General features: G+C 46.1%; 1 protein-coding gene across 2 annotated transcripts in view; it reads right to left on the bottom strand.

Moving 5' to 3' along the window:
- LOC139277286 (ubiquitin-like modifier-activating enzyme 1) overlaps nucleotides 1–17,821 on the bottom strand; it is a 355,737-nt gene that overhangs the window by 289,041 nt on the left and 48,875 nt on the right. For both annotated transcript variants that reach the window (XM_070895554.1, XM_070895555.1), the window contains exon 13: nucleotides 11,440–11,595. In XM_070895554.1, coding sequence (XP_070751655.1) covers nucleotides 11,440–11,595 — 156 coding nt within the window. The remainder of the gene's footprint in view (nucleotides 1–11,439; nucleotides 11,596–17,821) is intronic.

The following is a 17,821-nucleotide window of genomic DNA, read 5'->3' as shown; positions in this document are numbered from 1 at the left end:
TACAAACGTACAGATGCCAGTAGGTAGTGTGGGATCCGTGGAGAAGCCATGCGTGTTACAAGGTCAATTCTAACAATAAGCAAATCAGTGAGGGAGTGCTGATCTGTCGGTGATGCTGTCTTTCAGATGAGATGTTAAACCGAGGCCCTGTCTGCCCTCTCAGGTGGATGTAAAAGATCCCACGGTGCTATGTTGAAAAACAGCAGGGGGGAGTTATCCCCGGTGTCCTGGCCAATATTTATCCCTCAGTCAACATCACCAACAAACCGATTATCTGGTCATTGTTAGATTGGTGTGCGTGGGAGCTTGCTGTGCGCAAATTGGCTTCTTACATTACACTGCAAAAAGTACTTCATTGGCTGCAAAGGGCTTTGGGAAGTCCTGAGGTTGTGAAAAGTGCGATATAAATGCAAGCACTTTCTTTTATTACAAGGGTTAATATTCTGTCCAGCTACAATGGAAAATCCTCTTATCCACACCCCACAAGACCGTGACTTCAGTGGTCGATTACCTCGGCTAATAATGCCATCCTCGGTTAAATTAACAGAATTTCCAGTTGCAGATACACTCTCCACTGTCCGGCACTACTCCGTTGTAAGACTGCTCTCAGTGGTTCCCACACACAGCTAATGAGGGCCTCCAGACACCAGGCTCCATTAAAGAGACACAGATTGTGCTCACATACTGACGGAGCAGACCCAGGAGATCTCGAAGCACAAGGTGAGACAGATCAAACGATTCAAAGGATCTCGCAAGCGTTCCAAGGGACATCATCATCGGACGGCAGATCTTAAAACTGAAGGCACAAATATTGGTTTCTAAATTCCTTTTCCATTTCCCATGCCCGATGTTATTTTTTTTGGGGGGGGGGCGGGGAAATAGGACATAGAGAAGAGCGAATGGAACAGCTTTTCGTCATTTTTGCACTCAAGTGTTAACATCAAACGTTTCCAGTCAGCACAACAACAACAACTTGGATTTATATAGCGCCTTTAACGTAGTGAAATGTCCCAAGGCACTTTACAGGAATATTATGAGATAAAACAACAAGCCACATAAGTAGAAATTAGCGCAGGTGACCAAAAGCTTGGTCAAAGAGGTAAGTTTTAAGGAGCGTCTTGAAGGAGGAAAGAGAGGTAGAGAGGCAGGGAGTTCCAGAGCTTGGGGCCTAGGCAACAGAAGGCATGGCCACCAATGCTCGAGTGATTATAATCAGGGATGCTCAAGAGGGCAGAATTAGAGGAGCACAGAAATCTCGGGGGGGGGGGGGGGGGGGATTGTGGGGCCGGAGGAGATTACAGAGATAGGGAGAGGCGATGGAGGGATTTGTAAACATGGATGAGAATTTTGAAATGGAGGAGTAGATGGTGCGCTGAGCTTCCTCCGCAATGCCCCGGGTGCATTGGTGCAATTAACCCTCTGCATCAGTGAGACCTTTCCACAACCAGCTACTCTTGTGCAACCACCAAACCACTGGGGTTCAGTCTGAACTTGTTTTGCTCAGGGACCCTTACATCAGAAATCCTGTTACTTTGCTTTGAACGTAGCCCGAGGCAGTTTACAGTAACAAGTCTTGAGTCATTACATTCATTACATTTGGCGACGAGGTAACTTAAGAACCTTCGCATGTACAATGGGCTCTATTGGAATTCTGGAGAGATTCGCGGATGGCCAGGATTGGGCGGATTTTATCGACCGCCTCGATCAGTATTTTGTGGCCAACAAAATGGACGGAGAGGCTGATGCAGTTCAGTGCAGGGCGGTTACGTCCAACAGACAAAGAATATGGGGATTTGTGTGCTTTGGTGCGTGACCATCTTAAGCCAAATGAGGGGATCATCTCACGCTATCGCTTCTACACGCATTTTCGTGCTGAGGGCCAGGATGTGTTGGGATTCGTCGCCAAACTGCGACGTCTTGCTGAGCCTTGTAAGTTTGGGAACGTGTTGGAAGACATGCTGTGAGATTTCTTCGTGATAGGCATCAACCATGATGGGATTCTTCGGAAGTTATTGACCGAAGAGAAGCTGGATTTGAGCAAGGCCATCGCGACTGCCCAGGCATGCATGATGACTGATGATAATTTGAGGCAGATATCAGCGAAGATTCGAAGCTCCATGGCAAGTACTGTAAACAAGATTGTGTCGTCGTCTGGCAGGGATACTTAGGGCAGGGCCTACTCGGCTGCTTATGTGAAACCTGTAGCTGCTCAGAGTCCGTCAACTGGCATGAATACAATTTCACTCTGTTGGCGTTGTGGAGGCAATCTGCCTCATCAGTGTCGGTTTAAACAGTACTCCTGTAATGGCTGTTCGAAAGTGGGGCATCTTCTGAGAATGTGCCCAAGCGCGCTACCACTCAACACATTGCTGATAATGACCAGTCCAGTGCTGACCGATACACAACCCGAGGAGGAAGTGTATGGTCTGTATTTGTTCTTGGGAAAAAGTCAGCCGATAATCGTTAATGTGAAGCTGAATGGTGTGCCTGTATCAATGGAGCTGGACACAGGTGCGAGTCAGTCGATAATGAGCCAAAGAACATTCGACAAGCTGTGGGTCACTGAGGCTGTGAAGCCTAAGCTGAGTCCAGTCAATGCCAAGTTGAGTACTTACACTAAGGAACTCATACCAGTGATTAGCAGTGCAGTAGTCAAGGGGTCATATGATGGTGTGGTTCACGATCTACCGTTACGGATTGTCCCAGGTAATGGTCCAATGCTGTTCGGCAGAAATTGGCTCGAGAAAATCAAATGGAATTAGAATGATATCAAAGTGTTGTCATCGGTGGATGACACTTCGTGTGCTCAAGTGTTGAAGAAGTTTCCTTCTTTGTTTGAACCGGGCATTGGTAATTTTACTGGAGCCAAGGTACAGATTCACCTGGATTCGGATGCAAGGCCTATCTATCATAAGGCTCGGTCTGTTCCCTACATGATGAGGGAGAAGGTTGAAATTGAGCTAGACAGACTCCAATCGAGTTTAAAGAGTGGGCCAGTCCTATTGTTCCTGTGTTGAAGAGTGATGGCACTGTCAGGATTTGTGGAGACTACAAGGTTACGATGAACCGATTTTCGAAACAGGATCAGTATCCGTTACTGAAGCCTGATGACCTGTTCGCCATGCTAGCTGGTGGAAAGTCGTTCACTAAACTGGATCTGACGTCAGCCTTTGAGACACAGGAGCTTGTCGGCATTTCGAAGAAACTCACCTGCATCAACACCCATAAAAGGACTGTTTGTCTACAACAGGTGTCCTTTTGGAATTCAGCCATATTTCAGAGGAATATGGAGAGTCTACTGAAGTCCGTTCCTAGAACTGTCGTGTTTCAAGGTGACATTCTGGTCACAGGTCACGACACTACTGAACATCTGAACGATCTTGAAGTCCTACATCGTCTGGACAAAGTGGAGCTCAGGCTGAAACGTTTGAAGTGTGTCTTCATGGCACCTGAAGTTGAATTCCTGGGGAGGAAGATTGCTGCTGACGGCATCAGGCCTACTGATTCGAAAACGAAGGCCATCAAAAATGCACCCAGGCTTCAGAATGAGCTGCATTCATTCCTTGGGCTACTCAACTACTTTGGTCATTTCTTACCCAGATTGAGCACTTTGTTAGAGCCACTGCACATGCTACTCAGAAAAGGTGACAACTGGGTCTGGGGTGTGTCTTAAGATAGAGCCTTTGAGAAAGCTAAGAATCTGCTCTGTTCAAACAAGTTGCTTGTTCATTATGATCCGTGTAAGCGTCTTGTATTGGCCTGTGATGCTTCATCATGTGGGGTTGGCTGTGTACTCCAACAAGCAAATGAGTCGGGTAAGCTACAACCTGTTGCATATGCTTCGAGAAGTTTGTCAAAGGTGGAAATAGCTTACATCGTGGTAGAAAAAGAAGCTTTGGCCTGTGTGTATGGGGTCAAAAAGATGCATCAGTATCTGTTTGGTCTCGTTTGGAACTCGAAACGGATCACAAGTCATTAATTTAATTGCTTTCGGAAAACAAAGATTAATACCAATGCATTGTCCCACATCCAGAGGTGGGTGTTGACATTGTCTGCCTATGATTATGTTATTTGTCATAGACCTGGCACTGAGAATTGTGCTGATGCACTGAGTCGTCTGCCGTTGCCCACACCTGATATGGAGACACCTCAACCTGCAGATCTACTGTTCGTAATGGATGCTTTTGAGAGTGAAGGGACTCCTGTCACTGCTCAACAAGTTAGGATCTGGACCAGCCATGACCCTATTTTATCGGTTGTGAAACGTTGTGTCCTCAGTGGTGATTGGTCTGCAATACCTATGGAAATGTGTGATGAGACCAAACCTTACAACCATTGCAAAGATAAACTGTCCATTCATACAGATTGTTTACTGTGGGGCAATCGTGTTGTCATGCCTAAGAAAGGTAGAGAGAAATTTGTATGTGAACTACATAGCACTCATCCTGGTATTGTCATGATGAAAGCCATTGCTAGGGCTCATGTATGGTGGCCTGGAATTGACTCTGATCTGGAATCACGTGTGTATCTGTGCAATACTTGCATATAGCTAAGTAAAGTATCAGCGGAATCGCCGCTGAGTCTTTGGTCGTGGCTATCTAAACCATGGTCGAGGGTCCGCATCGATTTTGCGGGCCCTTTCATGGGAAAGATATTTTTTGTTGTGGTGGATGCATATTCAAAGTGGATAGAGTATTATTATGTGTTATCCAGTACGTCTACAGCTACTATTGTCATGTTTGCTACTCATGGTTTGCCTGACATTGTTGTGAGCGACAACAGATCTTGCTTCACAAGTCTGGAGTTTCAAGAGTTCATGAACTCAATGGTATTAAACATGTGAGGTCAGCCCCATTCAAACCTGCTTCTAATGGTCAAGCAGTGCATGCTGTTCAAACGATCAAGCAGAGTATGAAACGTGTAACTCAGGGTTCACTGCAGACTTGCTTGTCCTGTATACTGCTCAGTTATAGGACCACACCTCATACGTTTACTGGGGTTTCCCCTGCTGAACTACTGATGAAGAGAAGTCTCAAGACCAAGCACTTTCTTGTTCATCCTGATTTGATTGATCGTATTGAAAACAGACGTCAAAGTCAGCAAGGGCATCATGTGACATCTCTGTCAACGATCCAGTTTATGTACTGAACTATGGCCAAGGTCCAAAGTGGATCGCTGGTACTGTTACAGCCAAGGAGGGTAATAGAGTGTTTATTGTCGTGCTCAAGAATGGGCAAACATGTTGATCAGATAAAACTGCAGCACACGGATGAACTGGAACTGCTTGAGGAAGATGCAGTCAGTGACCAACCAACCAATGGTCATTCATCAGAGGACTTTGCTATCATTATTGAAACTGGACCTCCAGTCTTTACCACTCCCATCAAATCGGTTACTCAGCCTTCAGTCACAACTGACTCAGAACACTCGTCTAGAACTGAAGTTGAACTGAGACGATCAACTCGTGAGCGGAAAGTCCCAGACCATCTTAATTTGTAAAGAGACTGATAACAATATCCCCTTTCAAGATCTTAATATGTATTTATGCTTGGGGTCACCAGACACCAGGGGGCGCCACTGTCGGAGGTCATTGGGCTGTGTGCGCGCGTACGCGGTCACTGGTATATAAGCGTGGGTACCATGTCACGCGGGTTACTTTGGGTGCGAATAAAGTTGGATCAGGTTTACACCTGAGGCAGTTTACAGTAACAAGTCTTTTGAGTCATTACATTCATTACAAAAATATCCCACAGCACTATTTCGAAGAAGAGCAGGGGAGGTATCCCTGGTGTCCTGGCCAATATTTATCCCTCAGATTTCTTAACAAAAGCTGATTATCTGGTCATTATCACATTGCTGTGCGCAAATTGTCTGCTGCGTTTCCCACATTACAACAGTGACTACATTCCAAAAGTACTTCATTGGCCGTAAAGCGCTTTGAGACATCTGGTGGTCGCAAAAGGCGCTATATAAATGCAAGCTGTTGTTGTTGTAGATCTGCTCACCCCCCCACCACTCCATAATGCGCACGCAGTGAGCTCTTGTTCTTGGTCACGTCGCCCTGGGAGACACAGAGCAGGTGCCGCCTACCTCCTCACAAGGACAGGGAAGGAGGAAAGCTATTTTAAAGGGTAAGTCAATTACCTCTCCCTCCCTCCCTCCCTCCCTGCAGTGAAGCACACTGATCAGTAAGCCATCCCCCAGCAACCCCCCAACCCCATGAGAGAAGAGACGGGATCAGGAGCTCCGGAACCGTGCGGCCAAATATCGAGAAGTCACAGTGATGGGAACTGGAGGCACAAAGCAGCATTCCGCCACAGTGCCATACCACCAACGGCAGCTAGGTGGCAGCCCGTGGCTCAGTGGGTAGCACTCTCGCCTCTGAAGTAGAAGGTTGTGGGTTCAAGTCCCACTCCAGAGACTCGAGCACAAGTAGGCCGACACTCCCAGTGTGGTGCTGAGGGAATGCAGCAATGTCGGAGGTGCCGTCTTTCGGATGAGACGTTAAACCCAGACCAGTGTCTGCCCTCTCAGTTAGACTTAAAAGATCACGCGGCACTATGTCGAAGAAGAGTTATTCCCAGTGTCTTGGCCAACATTTATCAACCAACATCACTAAAACAGATTATCTGGCCATCGTCTCATTGCTGTTTGTGGGAGCTTGCTGTGCACAGATTGGCTGCCGCATTTCCTACATTACAACAGTGACTACACTCCAAACAAGTACTTCATTGGCTGTAAAGTGCTTTGGATGTTGTGAGACCATGAGAGATGCTGTATAACTGCAAGTTCTCTTTCATATACCCTATAAATCAAGAGCCAAGATCCTGCTCGAAACAGGGGCCGAAGAAAGACGATCCCAGACTGGGACTTGTAAGGAATGAACTGACATTTCACAAACCACAGTTGAGCAGTGTGGCTGCGTCTTTGTTCCAAGTTGACCGGACCGTTGTTGCTTACTGCCCACTTGTTTCCCACAAGAAAGAAACTGAGTTCAAAAAGGAAAATAAAACTTTATTCAGAGTTGCTCAATTCTAATGATCTGATAATTTAAAGTCCTTTTTCAGTACTAACCTCCCATTTTACCATGTTATTTATTTGCTTAATTCAAATGATTCGTTTATCAATTTCTTTTAGCGCATTAACATCTGTAAATGGTCAGGAGTGAACATCATCCAGTGATCGGAGAGGGTAAAGTGTCGGAGGAAGGAGTTCACCCAATTCATGGTATTCTCCGGATGGAAGAAAAATGTGGGAGATCCGGGTTATTTTAATGTGAATATGGCACTGCAGACTTCAAAGGTTTAATGTGATAGATCCTCAAGTTCTCTGTTGCTCGCATACTGTTAACTACGATATTATCCGGGACCGTTGCCAAGTAACTTTTCAAAAATATTCCATAAAACAAATGCAGCACATCATGGCCAAGTGGATACACTCCAGAGAAAGTGAGGGAGAGAGACAGCACAAGGAACAGCAAGAGGGACTGAGAGAGAGTGAGCGAGAGAGAGGGACAGTGAGAGTGAGAGTGAGATGGATAGCGAGAGAAAGAGGGAGGGAGGGACAGTAAGTGAGCGAGTGAGAGAGAGGGAAAGAGAAAGTGAGTGAGCGAGAGAGAGAGAAAGAGAGAGAGGGAGTGAGAGAGGGAGCGAGAGAGAAAGAGTGAGCGAGAGAGGAGTGAGAGGGAGTGAGTGAGTGAGAGGGAGGGAGAGTGAAAATGAGAGAGCACGAGAAGCAGAGAGTGAGGGGGCGGAGGTGGGCACAGGGGTGAGAGGAGGGCAATAGAAAAAAGACAAGAGGAATTTTTATCCCAGTCTAGTTCTCCATTTTTAATGCTAAGCATACATACAGATATCAGTAATCAGCTGATGTAATTTTGAGATGTCAGGCCATTCACAGGACTGCTGAAAGTTAGTTCTTTGATCCCACGGTTGCAGTGGGGAGAACCAGTGTTACGGCTGTGTCTCCGACTGATGCTCTCTTCGAGTGTGGCTTTCCCCACTGGGAGCGCGGGACGCAGAAATACACCTCACACTGAATCACAACTCTCAGGGAAAAACCTCTCTTTGGCTGAATGCGATCCTGAAGAGTTGTACCGTGAGATGTTGCTGCCACCCTGTGGACATTGCACTCACTGCAGAGTGAAATGGGCCCAAACTTCTGCCCAAATTAGGGACGGGAAGGTCTCGTACGGTGGTCATTTATGGGCTGGCACCTGGAAAAAAACTACCATGAAAGCTGTTGGAAGCTCATAAAAAGCCAACTCGTTTATGGATATTCTTCAGGAAAGGGGGACTGCCTCGCCTCCGAGTCAGAAGGTTGTGGGTTCAAGTCCCACTGCAGAAACTTGAGCACAAAAATCCAGGTTGACACTCCAGTGCAGTGCTGAGGGAGTGCTGTACTATTGGAGGTGCCGTCTTTCGGATGAGATGTTAAACCGAGGCCACGTCTGCTCTCTCAAGTGGACGTAAAAGATCCCACAGCACTATTTTGAAGAAGAGCAGTGGAGTTATCCCCGGTGTCCCGGACAATCATCATCATAGGCAGTCCCTCGAAATCGAGGAAGACTTGCTTCCACTCTAAAAGTGAGTTCTCAGGTGACTGAACAGTCCAATATGGGAATTACAATCTCTGTCACAGGTGGGACAGACAGTCATTGAAGGAAAGGGTGGGTGGGACTGGTTTGCCGCAATCTCCTTTCGCTGCCTGCGCTTGTTTTCTGCATGCACTCGGCGATGAGACTTGAAGTGCTCAGTGCCCTCCCAGATGCACTTCCCCCACTTAGGGCGGTCTTTGGCCAGGGACTCCGTGTAGGTGGGGATGTTGCATTTTATCAAGGAGGCTTTGAGGGTGTCCTTGAAATGTTTCCTCTGCCCACCTTGGGCTCGCTTGCCGTGTAGGAGTTCAGAGTAGAGCACTTGCTTTGGGAGTCTTGTGTCAGGCATGCGAACAATGTGGCCTGCCCATCGGAGCTGGTCGAGTGTGGTCAGTACTTCGATGTTGGGCATGTTGGCCTGATCGAGGACACTGACGTTGGTGCGTCTGTCCTCCCAGAGGATTTGCAGGATCTTGTGGAGACATCGTTGGTGGTATTTCTCCAGTGATTTGAGGTGTCTACTGTACATGGTCCACATCTCTGAGCCATATACAGGAGGGCGGGTATCACTACAGCCCTGTAGACCATGAGCTTGGTGGCAGATTTGAGGGCTTGATCTTCGAACACTCTTTTCCTCAGGCGGCTGACTCCCTCATGACTCCCCCGGACAATATTTATCTCTCAACCAACATCACTAAAACAGCTTATCTGGTCATTATCACATTACTGCTTGTGGGAGCTTGCTGTGTGCAAATTGGCTGCTGCGTTTCCTACATTACAACAGTGACTACATTTCAAAAGTACTCATTGGCTGTAAAGCGCTTTGTGAAGTCCGGTGGTCGTGAAAGATGCTTTTTAATTCAAGTCTTTCTTTAAAATAAACCCTCAAAGAGTGTAAAAGGACACCATTACCTTGACTACACATCTTGGGATCTGCTTCATGGGGTATTACATGTGATATACGGCACAAAAACAGGTCATGCCGGCGTTTATGCTCCACTCGATTCTCCTCCCCTCTATTCCCTTCTCCCTCATATGCTTATCTAACCACCCCTTAAATGCATCGATACTATTCGCTTCAACCACTCCCTGTGGTAGTGAGTTCCACATTCTCACCACTCTCTGGGTAAAGAAGTTTCTTCTGAATTCCCTGTTGATTTCTTGATGACTATCTTATATTGACAGCCTCTAGTTATGCTCTTCCCCACAAATGGAAACATTCTCTCTGGAACCACTCTGTCAAAACCTTTCATAATTTTAAAGACCTCAATTAAGTCACATTTCACCATTCTTTTTTCAAGAAAAAAAAGAGACCCAGCCTGTTCATCCTTTCCGGATATGTATACCTTCACATTTCAGGTATCATCCTTGTAAATCTTCTCTACACCCTCTCCAGTGCCTCTATATCCCTTTTATAAAATGGCAACCAGAACTGTACTCAGGGCCAGATTAAGGGTCTGATGGGCCTGCGGCAAACTGATCCAAATGTTTGTTCATGTTCATTACATTGTGTATGATTCTGATTCTGAGTATGAAAATATAGGCCAGTATATTCAACACTGAAAGCATATATTCTGAATCAAGTAGGTATATATTCTGGTTCTGGTAACATTGCTATACAAGATTCCTATACATAAATGCAAATTTCTCTCAATAACGTGAAATAAAGCAGGCTAGAATATATTTTGTTCTGTATATAGGTATATTAATGTATATAGGCACTTCTGTGTATAGATATAAACAAGTGAATCTATTTTCCTCGGTTCTGTTTTTCCTCTCTCATTGTCTATTCTATTCAGCCTATTTTGGAGGCCTTATATTTTCTTTTCTACATTTATTTGGTGGGCCTGTGTTCTTTGGTGGGCCCACCCATGGTTAATCCGTCCCTGACTCTACGCAGTACTCTAAGTGTGGTCTAACCAAGGTTCGATACAGATTGAGCATAACTTCCCTACTTTTCAATGCTATATTTCTAGAAATGTGTGAACGGGAAGAGGCCATCATCACATCTTTCATTATAAAAGTTTTGCAAAGATCTGAGTCACAGAGAGTGCGAGATGTCCTCTCTGGGCTCTTGCACTTTGCAGATTCCCTTTAAGCTCCGGGAACGAACCTTTCAAATTGCCACCCTGTGGAAAACCCTCCTTTCGAAGCAGCTGTGGAGCTGTGAAGGGTTTGTGGCTTAAGCCTTGATTGGACCACAGCGGAACAGCAGACATGGTCTGCACTGTGAACCCTCGCACCGGCCGACTGTTATCCAGACAGGTGACCAAATGTTTGGTCATAGAGGCAGGTTTTCAGGAGTGTCTAAAAGCAAGTGGGAGAAGTCGAGATGTTTAGGGAGGGAATTCCAGAGCTTAGGGCCCAGGCAGCTGAAAGTAATGCCGCCAATGGTGGAGTGATTAAAATCTGGGATGAACAAGAGACCAGAATTGGAGGAGTGCAGAGATCTTGGAGGGTTGTAGATCTGGAGGAGATTACAGAGATAGGGTAATGTCCAAGTCAGGATGGTGTGTGACTTGGAGGGGGTGGGGTGGAACTTGGAGGTGATGGTGTTCCCAGGCACCTGTTGCCCTCATCCTTCTAGGTGGTAGAGGTCAGAGGTTTGGGAGGTGCTGCCGAAGAAGCCTTGGCGAGTTGCTGCAGTGCATCTTGTAGATGGTACACACTGCAGCCACGGCGCACTGGTGGTGGATGGGGTGCCAATCAAGCGGGCTGCTTTGTCCTGGATGGTGCTGAGCTTCTTGAACGTCATTGCAGCTGCCTTCCTCAGCCGACACTAGGCTCAGGGTCAACAAGCTCCTTTAAACCTCTTAAAAATAAAACAATTGGTTTTCACTCACCGTAACATCGGCAGGTCTGAAGAGGAACTGTCGGTTGAGATTAGACCTTTCAATGGTGTCCATGTCAGTCACTGTGATACTCCCTCCTTCTCCCGCTCCTAGGCCAATCATGGCAAAGTTCTTCAGCAGCTCACATCCAATGGCACCGGCACCTACCTAGGAGCACAGCAAGAGCGAATCAACCCTCTGAGAACAGGCAGCACTTTTCGCATCTGTAATGTATGCACCTGTGAGGATGCTCACAGGTTTGTAGAGCTGTTGGTTCCCCTTTTATAGGGGGTACTTGTAAATTATATGACTTTAATGCCCCAAAAAAAAAATCACAAAAGGAAAAAAAACACACAAAAAAACCCAAAAAAAACGGAGGGCAGGTATAAGTGTCTGGAGTGTCCCCCAGATCGGGGGGGCACTCGATCTAATGTTTATTTTGTACTCCCTAAAAGAGCTGTAGAGCTGTTGGCTCCCCTTTTATAGGGGGCACTTGTAAATTATATGATTTTAATGCCCAAAAAAAAAAATCACAAAAGGAAAAAAAAACACAAAAAAAAAGGGCAGTTATAAGTGTCTGGAGTGTCCCCCAGATAGGGGGGCACTCGATCTAATGTTTGTTTTGTACTCCCTAAAAGAGTTGTAGAGCTGTTGGCTGTCATGCCGAAATAGCTCAGTTGGGAAAGCATTTGACTGAAAATCTAAAGGTCACTGGTTCAATCCCAGGTTTTCACCCCTGGCAACCAAATTTTAAATTTGATTTTATATGTTTTAAAGTTTAATTTGTTTTCATTGTCGGGTTTTAGCGCCCTCCCCACCTCCCCCCCCCCCAATTAGGGGACACTTGTATAATTTGCCCCTCACTGTCCCAAAAAAAACACAAAAAAACCCATAAAAAACACAAAAAAAAGGGCACTTGAAAAATGTTTGGAGTGTCCTCCCCCTTTAATCGGGGGGGGGGGGGGGCACTTGATTTAATTGGTTATTTGATTACAACCAAGAATTGTAGAGCTGTTGCAATGTGAGTGGCTTAACCAGTCACGTGATGTTCACAAGACTCAATAAAACCCCAGCCAGTTGGCTCTTGGTCATCCACAGTGAGGTATGCCATTGTGAGCCGAGTGGATGAACTGGTAAGGTGTAGTGTGATTGTTAAACTTTTCGTTAATAAACCAACTTGTTCTTAATAGCAATGTGTTGCTATGAATTCTTCAGGAACAAACCCGTGAAGCAAATACATTATACCTTCCTCGTGTGGCATAGTGAAGGCGAGCGAGCAGGTGCTAGCGAGGCATTGGACAGGGGCCGCCAGAGAGTGGCGAAAGGGGTTGTGCAAAGGAGCCCCGAGCGAGGTGCGAGAGGGGAAACGATGGAGCTGAGAGGGGGATCTGAGGGGAGGTGGTGAGTGTGAGCGGGAGAAGTGTGGGAATGGGGCGGGGGACGTACATGTGGTGGGATGGCTGAGGTGAAATTGAGTGCAAGAGGGAGGGGCAGGGGTGTTAAAGGAGGGGGACAAGGGAGATGGATTAGGGAGGGGTCCGGGGAGACGGAGGGACAAAGACACAGAAATTACAGCATTGTAGGGAGACGGAAACAATGGAGAGTTCCAGCTTGGGGATACTCTCAGGGTAGCATAACCTCAGACTATGTTGGAGTGGGTGGCATGGCAGCTAAACTTCCTCAGTGGGCCAAGAATGAGAGAGGGTTTGGTGGGGGTCCTGTTTCAGGTGGGTTTTCATAGGAAGGATGCATCATTAATACCAACACTGTATTAAATTGAGGGAGATTACTAAGCATTTTTTTAAATATTTGTTCCGAGATGTGAGCGTCGCTGGCAAGGCCCTCATTTATTACCCATCCCTAATTGCCCTTGAGAAGGTGGTGGTGAGCTACCTTCTCGAACCGCTGCAGTCCGTGTGGTGAAGGTACTCCCACAGCGAGTATACGTCTTTGTACTGGAGTGGCTTGCTGGGCCATTTCAGAGGGCAGTTAAGAGTCAACCATATTGCTGTGGGTCTGGAGTCACATATCGGCCAGACCGGGTAAGGACAGCAGATTTCCTTCCCGACAGGATATTAGCGAGCCAGATGGGTTTTTACAACAATCAGGTAGTTTCAGGGTCACCATTACTAGCTTTTTAATTCCAGATTTATTCAATGAACTGGTGCTTATAGGTACCAACGATATATGTAAAAAAAAATGGGATGAGGTCCTACAAGATGAATTTAGGGAGCGAACAGTTAAATTAAAAAGTAGGACCTCAAAAGGTAATAATCTCAGGATTGCTACCAGTGCCACATGCTAGTCAGAGTTGGAATCGCAGGATAGCTCAGATAAATACGTGGCTTGAGGAGTGGTGCAGAAGGGAGGGATTCAAATTCCTGGGACATTGGAACCGGATCTGGGGGAAGTGGGACCAGTACAAACCAGACAGTCTGCACCTGGGCAGGACCGGAACCAATGTCCTAGGGGGAGTGTTTGCTAGTGCTGCTGGGGAGGAGTTAAACTAATATGGCAGGGAGATGGGAACCTATGCAGGGAGGCAGAGGGAAGTAGAATGGGGGCAGAAGCAAAAGATAGAAGGAAGAGAAGTAAAAGTGGTGGGCAGAGAAACCCAAGGCAAAAATCAAAAAGGGCCACATTACAGCAAAATTCCAAAAAGGGCAAAGTGTGTTAAAAAGACAAGCCTGAAGACTCTGTACCTCAATGCAAGGAGTATACATAATAAGGTGGACGATTAACTGCGCAGGCAGCAAGTAACGAACATTATATAATTGGCATCACGGAGACATGGCTCCAGGGTGACCAAGGCTGGGAATTCAACATCCAGGGGCATTCAACATTAACGAAGGATAGACAGAAAGGAAAAGGAGGTGGGGTAGAGTTGCTGGTTAAACAGGAAATTAATGCAATAGAAAGGAAGGACATTAGCTTGGATGATGTGGAATCTGTATGGGTGGAGCTGCGGAATACCAAAGGGCAGAAAATGCTAGTGGGAGTTGTGTACAGACCACCAAACAGTAGTAGTGAGGTTGGGGACAGCATCAAACAAGAAATTAGGGATGCGTGCAATAAAGGTACAGCAAGTATCATGGGCGACTTTAATCTACATATAAATTGGGATAACCAAACTGGTAGCAATACGGTGGAGGAGGATTTCCTGGAGTGTATTAGGGATGGTTTTCTAGACCAATATGTCGAGGAACCAACTAGAGGGCTGGCCATCCTAGACTGGGTGATGTGTAATGAGAAAGAATTAATTAGCAATTGCGAGGACCCTTGGGGAAGAGTGACCATAATATGGTAGAATTCTTTAACGGAGAGTGATACAGTTAATTCAGAGACTAGGGTCCTGAACTTAAGGAAAGGTAACTTCGATGGTATGAGGCGTGAATTGGCTAGAATAGACTGGCAAATTATACTTAAAGGATTGACGGTGGATAGGCAATGGCAAACATTTAAAGATCACATGGATGAACTTCAACAATTGCACATCCCCGTCTGGAGTAAAAATAAAACGGTGAAGGTGGCTCAACCGTGGCTAACAGGGGAAATTAAGGATAGTGCTAAATCCAAGGAAGAGGTATATAAATTGGCCAGAAAAAGCAGCAAACCTGAGGACTGGGAGAAATTTAGAATTCAGCAGAAGAGGACAAAGGGTTTAATAAGGAGGGGGAAAATAGAGTATGAGAGGAAGCTTGCAGGGAACATAAAAACTGACTGCAAAAGCTTCCATAGATACGTGAAGAGAAAAAGATTAGTGAAGACAAATGTAGGTTCCTTGCAGTCAGATTCAGGTGAATTTATAATGGGGAACAAAGAAATGGCAGACCAGTTGAACAAATTTTTTTGTTCTGTCTTCACGAAGGAAGACACAAATAACCTTCTGAATGTACTAGGGGACCGAGGGTCCAGTGAGAAGGAGGAACTGAAGGATATCCTTATTTTGGCGGGAAATTGTGTTAGGAAAATTGAGTGGATTGAAGGCCGATAAATCCCCAGGTCCTGATAGTCTGCATCCCAGAGTACTTAACGAAGTGGCCCTAGAAATAGTGGATGCATTGGTTATCATTTTCCAACAGTCTATCGACTCTGGATCAGTTCATATGGACTGGAGGGTAGTTAATGTAACACCACTTTTTAAAAAAGGAGAGAGAGAAAACGGGTAATTATAGACCGGTTAGCCTGACATCAGAAGTGGGGAAAATGTTGGAATCAATTATTAAAGATGAAATAGCAGTGCATTTGGAAAGCAGTGACAGGATCGGTCCAAGTCAGCATGGATTTATGAAAGGGAAATCATGCTTGACAAATCTTCTGGAATTTTTTGAGGATGTAACGAGTAGAGTGGACAAGGAAGAACCAGTGGATGTGGTGTATTTGGACTTTCAAAAGGCTCTTGACAAGGTCCCATGGTATTGGGGGTAAGGTACTGACGTGGATAGAGAACTGGTTGGCAGACAGGAAGCAGAGAGTCGGGATAAACGGGTCCTTTTCAGAATGGCAGGCAGTGACTAGTGGGGTGCCGCAGGACTCAGTGCTGGGACCCCAGCTATTTACACTATACATTAATGATTTAGATGAAGGAATTGAGTGTAATATCTCCAAGTTTGCAGATGACATTAAACTGGGTGGCGGTGTGACTGTGAGGAGGACGCTAAGAGGCTGCAGGGTGCAGGGCGACTTGGACAGGTTAAGTGAGTGGGCAAATGCATGGCAGATGCAGTATAATGTGGATAAATGTGAGGTTATCCACTTTGGGGGCAAAAAAAACGAAGGCAGAATATTATCTGAATGGCGGCAGATTAGGAAAAGGGGAGGTGCAACGAGACCTGGGTGTCATGGTTCAGTCATTGAAAGTTGGCATGCAGGTACAGCAGGCGGTGAAGAAAGCTAATGCTATGTTGGCCTTCATAGCTAGGGGATTTGAGTATAGGAGCAGGGAGGTCTTACTGCAGTTGTACAGGGCCTTGGTGAGGCCTCACCTGGAATATTGTGTTCAGTTTTGGTCTCCTAATCTGAGGAAGGATGTTCTTGCTATTGAGGGAGTGCAGCGAAGGTTCACCAGACTGATTCCCGGAATGGCTGGACTGACATATGAGGAGAGACTGGATCGAGTAGGCCTGTATTCACTGGAGTTTAGAAGGATAAGAGGGGATCTCATAGAAACATATAAGATTCTGACGGGACTGGACAGGTTAGATGCAGGAAGAATGTTCCCGATGTTGGGGAAGTCCAGAACCAGGGGACACAGTCTTAGGATAAGGGTTGGCCATTTAGGACTGAGATAAGGAGAAACTTCTTCACTCAGAGAGTTATTAACCTGTGGAATTCCCTACCGCAGAGAGTCGTTGATGCCAGCTCATTGGATATATTCAAGAGGGAGTTAGATATGGCCCTTACGGCTGAAGGTATCAAGGGGTATGGAGAGAAAGCAGGAAAGGGGTACTGAGGGAATGATCAGCCATGATCTTATTGAATGGTGGTGCAGGCTCTAACGGCTGAATGGCCTACTCCTGCACCTATTTTCTATGTTTCTATGTTTCTAAATTCCACAGCTGCCATGGTGGAATTTGAACTCCCATCTCCGGATCATGAATCCAGGCCTTTGGATTACTGGTCCAGTGACATAACCACTATGTTACCGAACCCCTAAACATAGCTCAGCTACCCCAAACATAGAATGTCAGAAACACTCTGGGATACAGCCAATGGTGACCCCGATGAGAAAGGGCATGTGACCTCGACACGTAGCAGGATCCAGCCACTGCAACGAGTGCAGCAACTAACGTTACATTCAATATTGTCAACCCCCATCACTGTGCCACCTACAGGCACTGCAGGTAAATGGGGGCACTTTGAGAATGGGATAACTCCATTATCAAAACCTGTGGGTGGGGGGTGAAGAGATTGCACCAGGCTGCAAGCACCTTCATATCGTAACTCAGTTTTCCAGATAAAAATCAAGATTTCACATACACGCGCCCTTTTTTCAAAGCTACAGCATTTTTAAAAATTCATTCACGGGATGGTGGGCGTCGCTTGCAAGGCCCATATTTATTGCCTCTCCCTAATTGCCCCCGAGTGGCTTGCTGGGCCACTTCAGAGGGCAGTTGAAAGGGTCTGGAGTCACATATCAACCAGACTGGGTAAGGATGGCAGATTACCTTCCCTAAAAGGACATTAGTGAAGCAGGTGGGTTTTTACGACAATCTGTTAAGCTTTTTATTCCTGATTTATTTAATTAACTGAATTTAAATTCCCCAGCCACCATGCTGGGATTTGAACTCGCGTCTCTGGATCATTGATCCAGGCCTCTGGAGTACTGGCCCAGTAACATAACCATTATGCTGCCGTTCCCGTAACTATGAGAAGGAAGAGCTGATGCAGCCTA

The sequence above is a fragment of the Pristiophorus japonicus genome, chromosome 12, assembly GCF_044704955.1.
Source record: "Pristiophorus japonicus isolate sPriJap1 chromosome 12, sPriJap1.hap1, whole genome shotgun sequence".
NCBI classification, from domain to species: Eukaryota; Metazoa; Chordata; class Chondrichthyes; family Pristiophoridae; genus Pristiophorus; species Pristiophorus japonicus.
The sequence above is the reverse complement of the archived record's forward strand: the minus strand, read 5'-3'. Positions and strand labels throughout refer to the sequence as shown.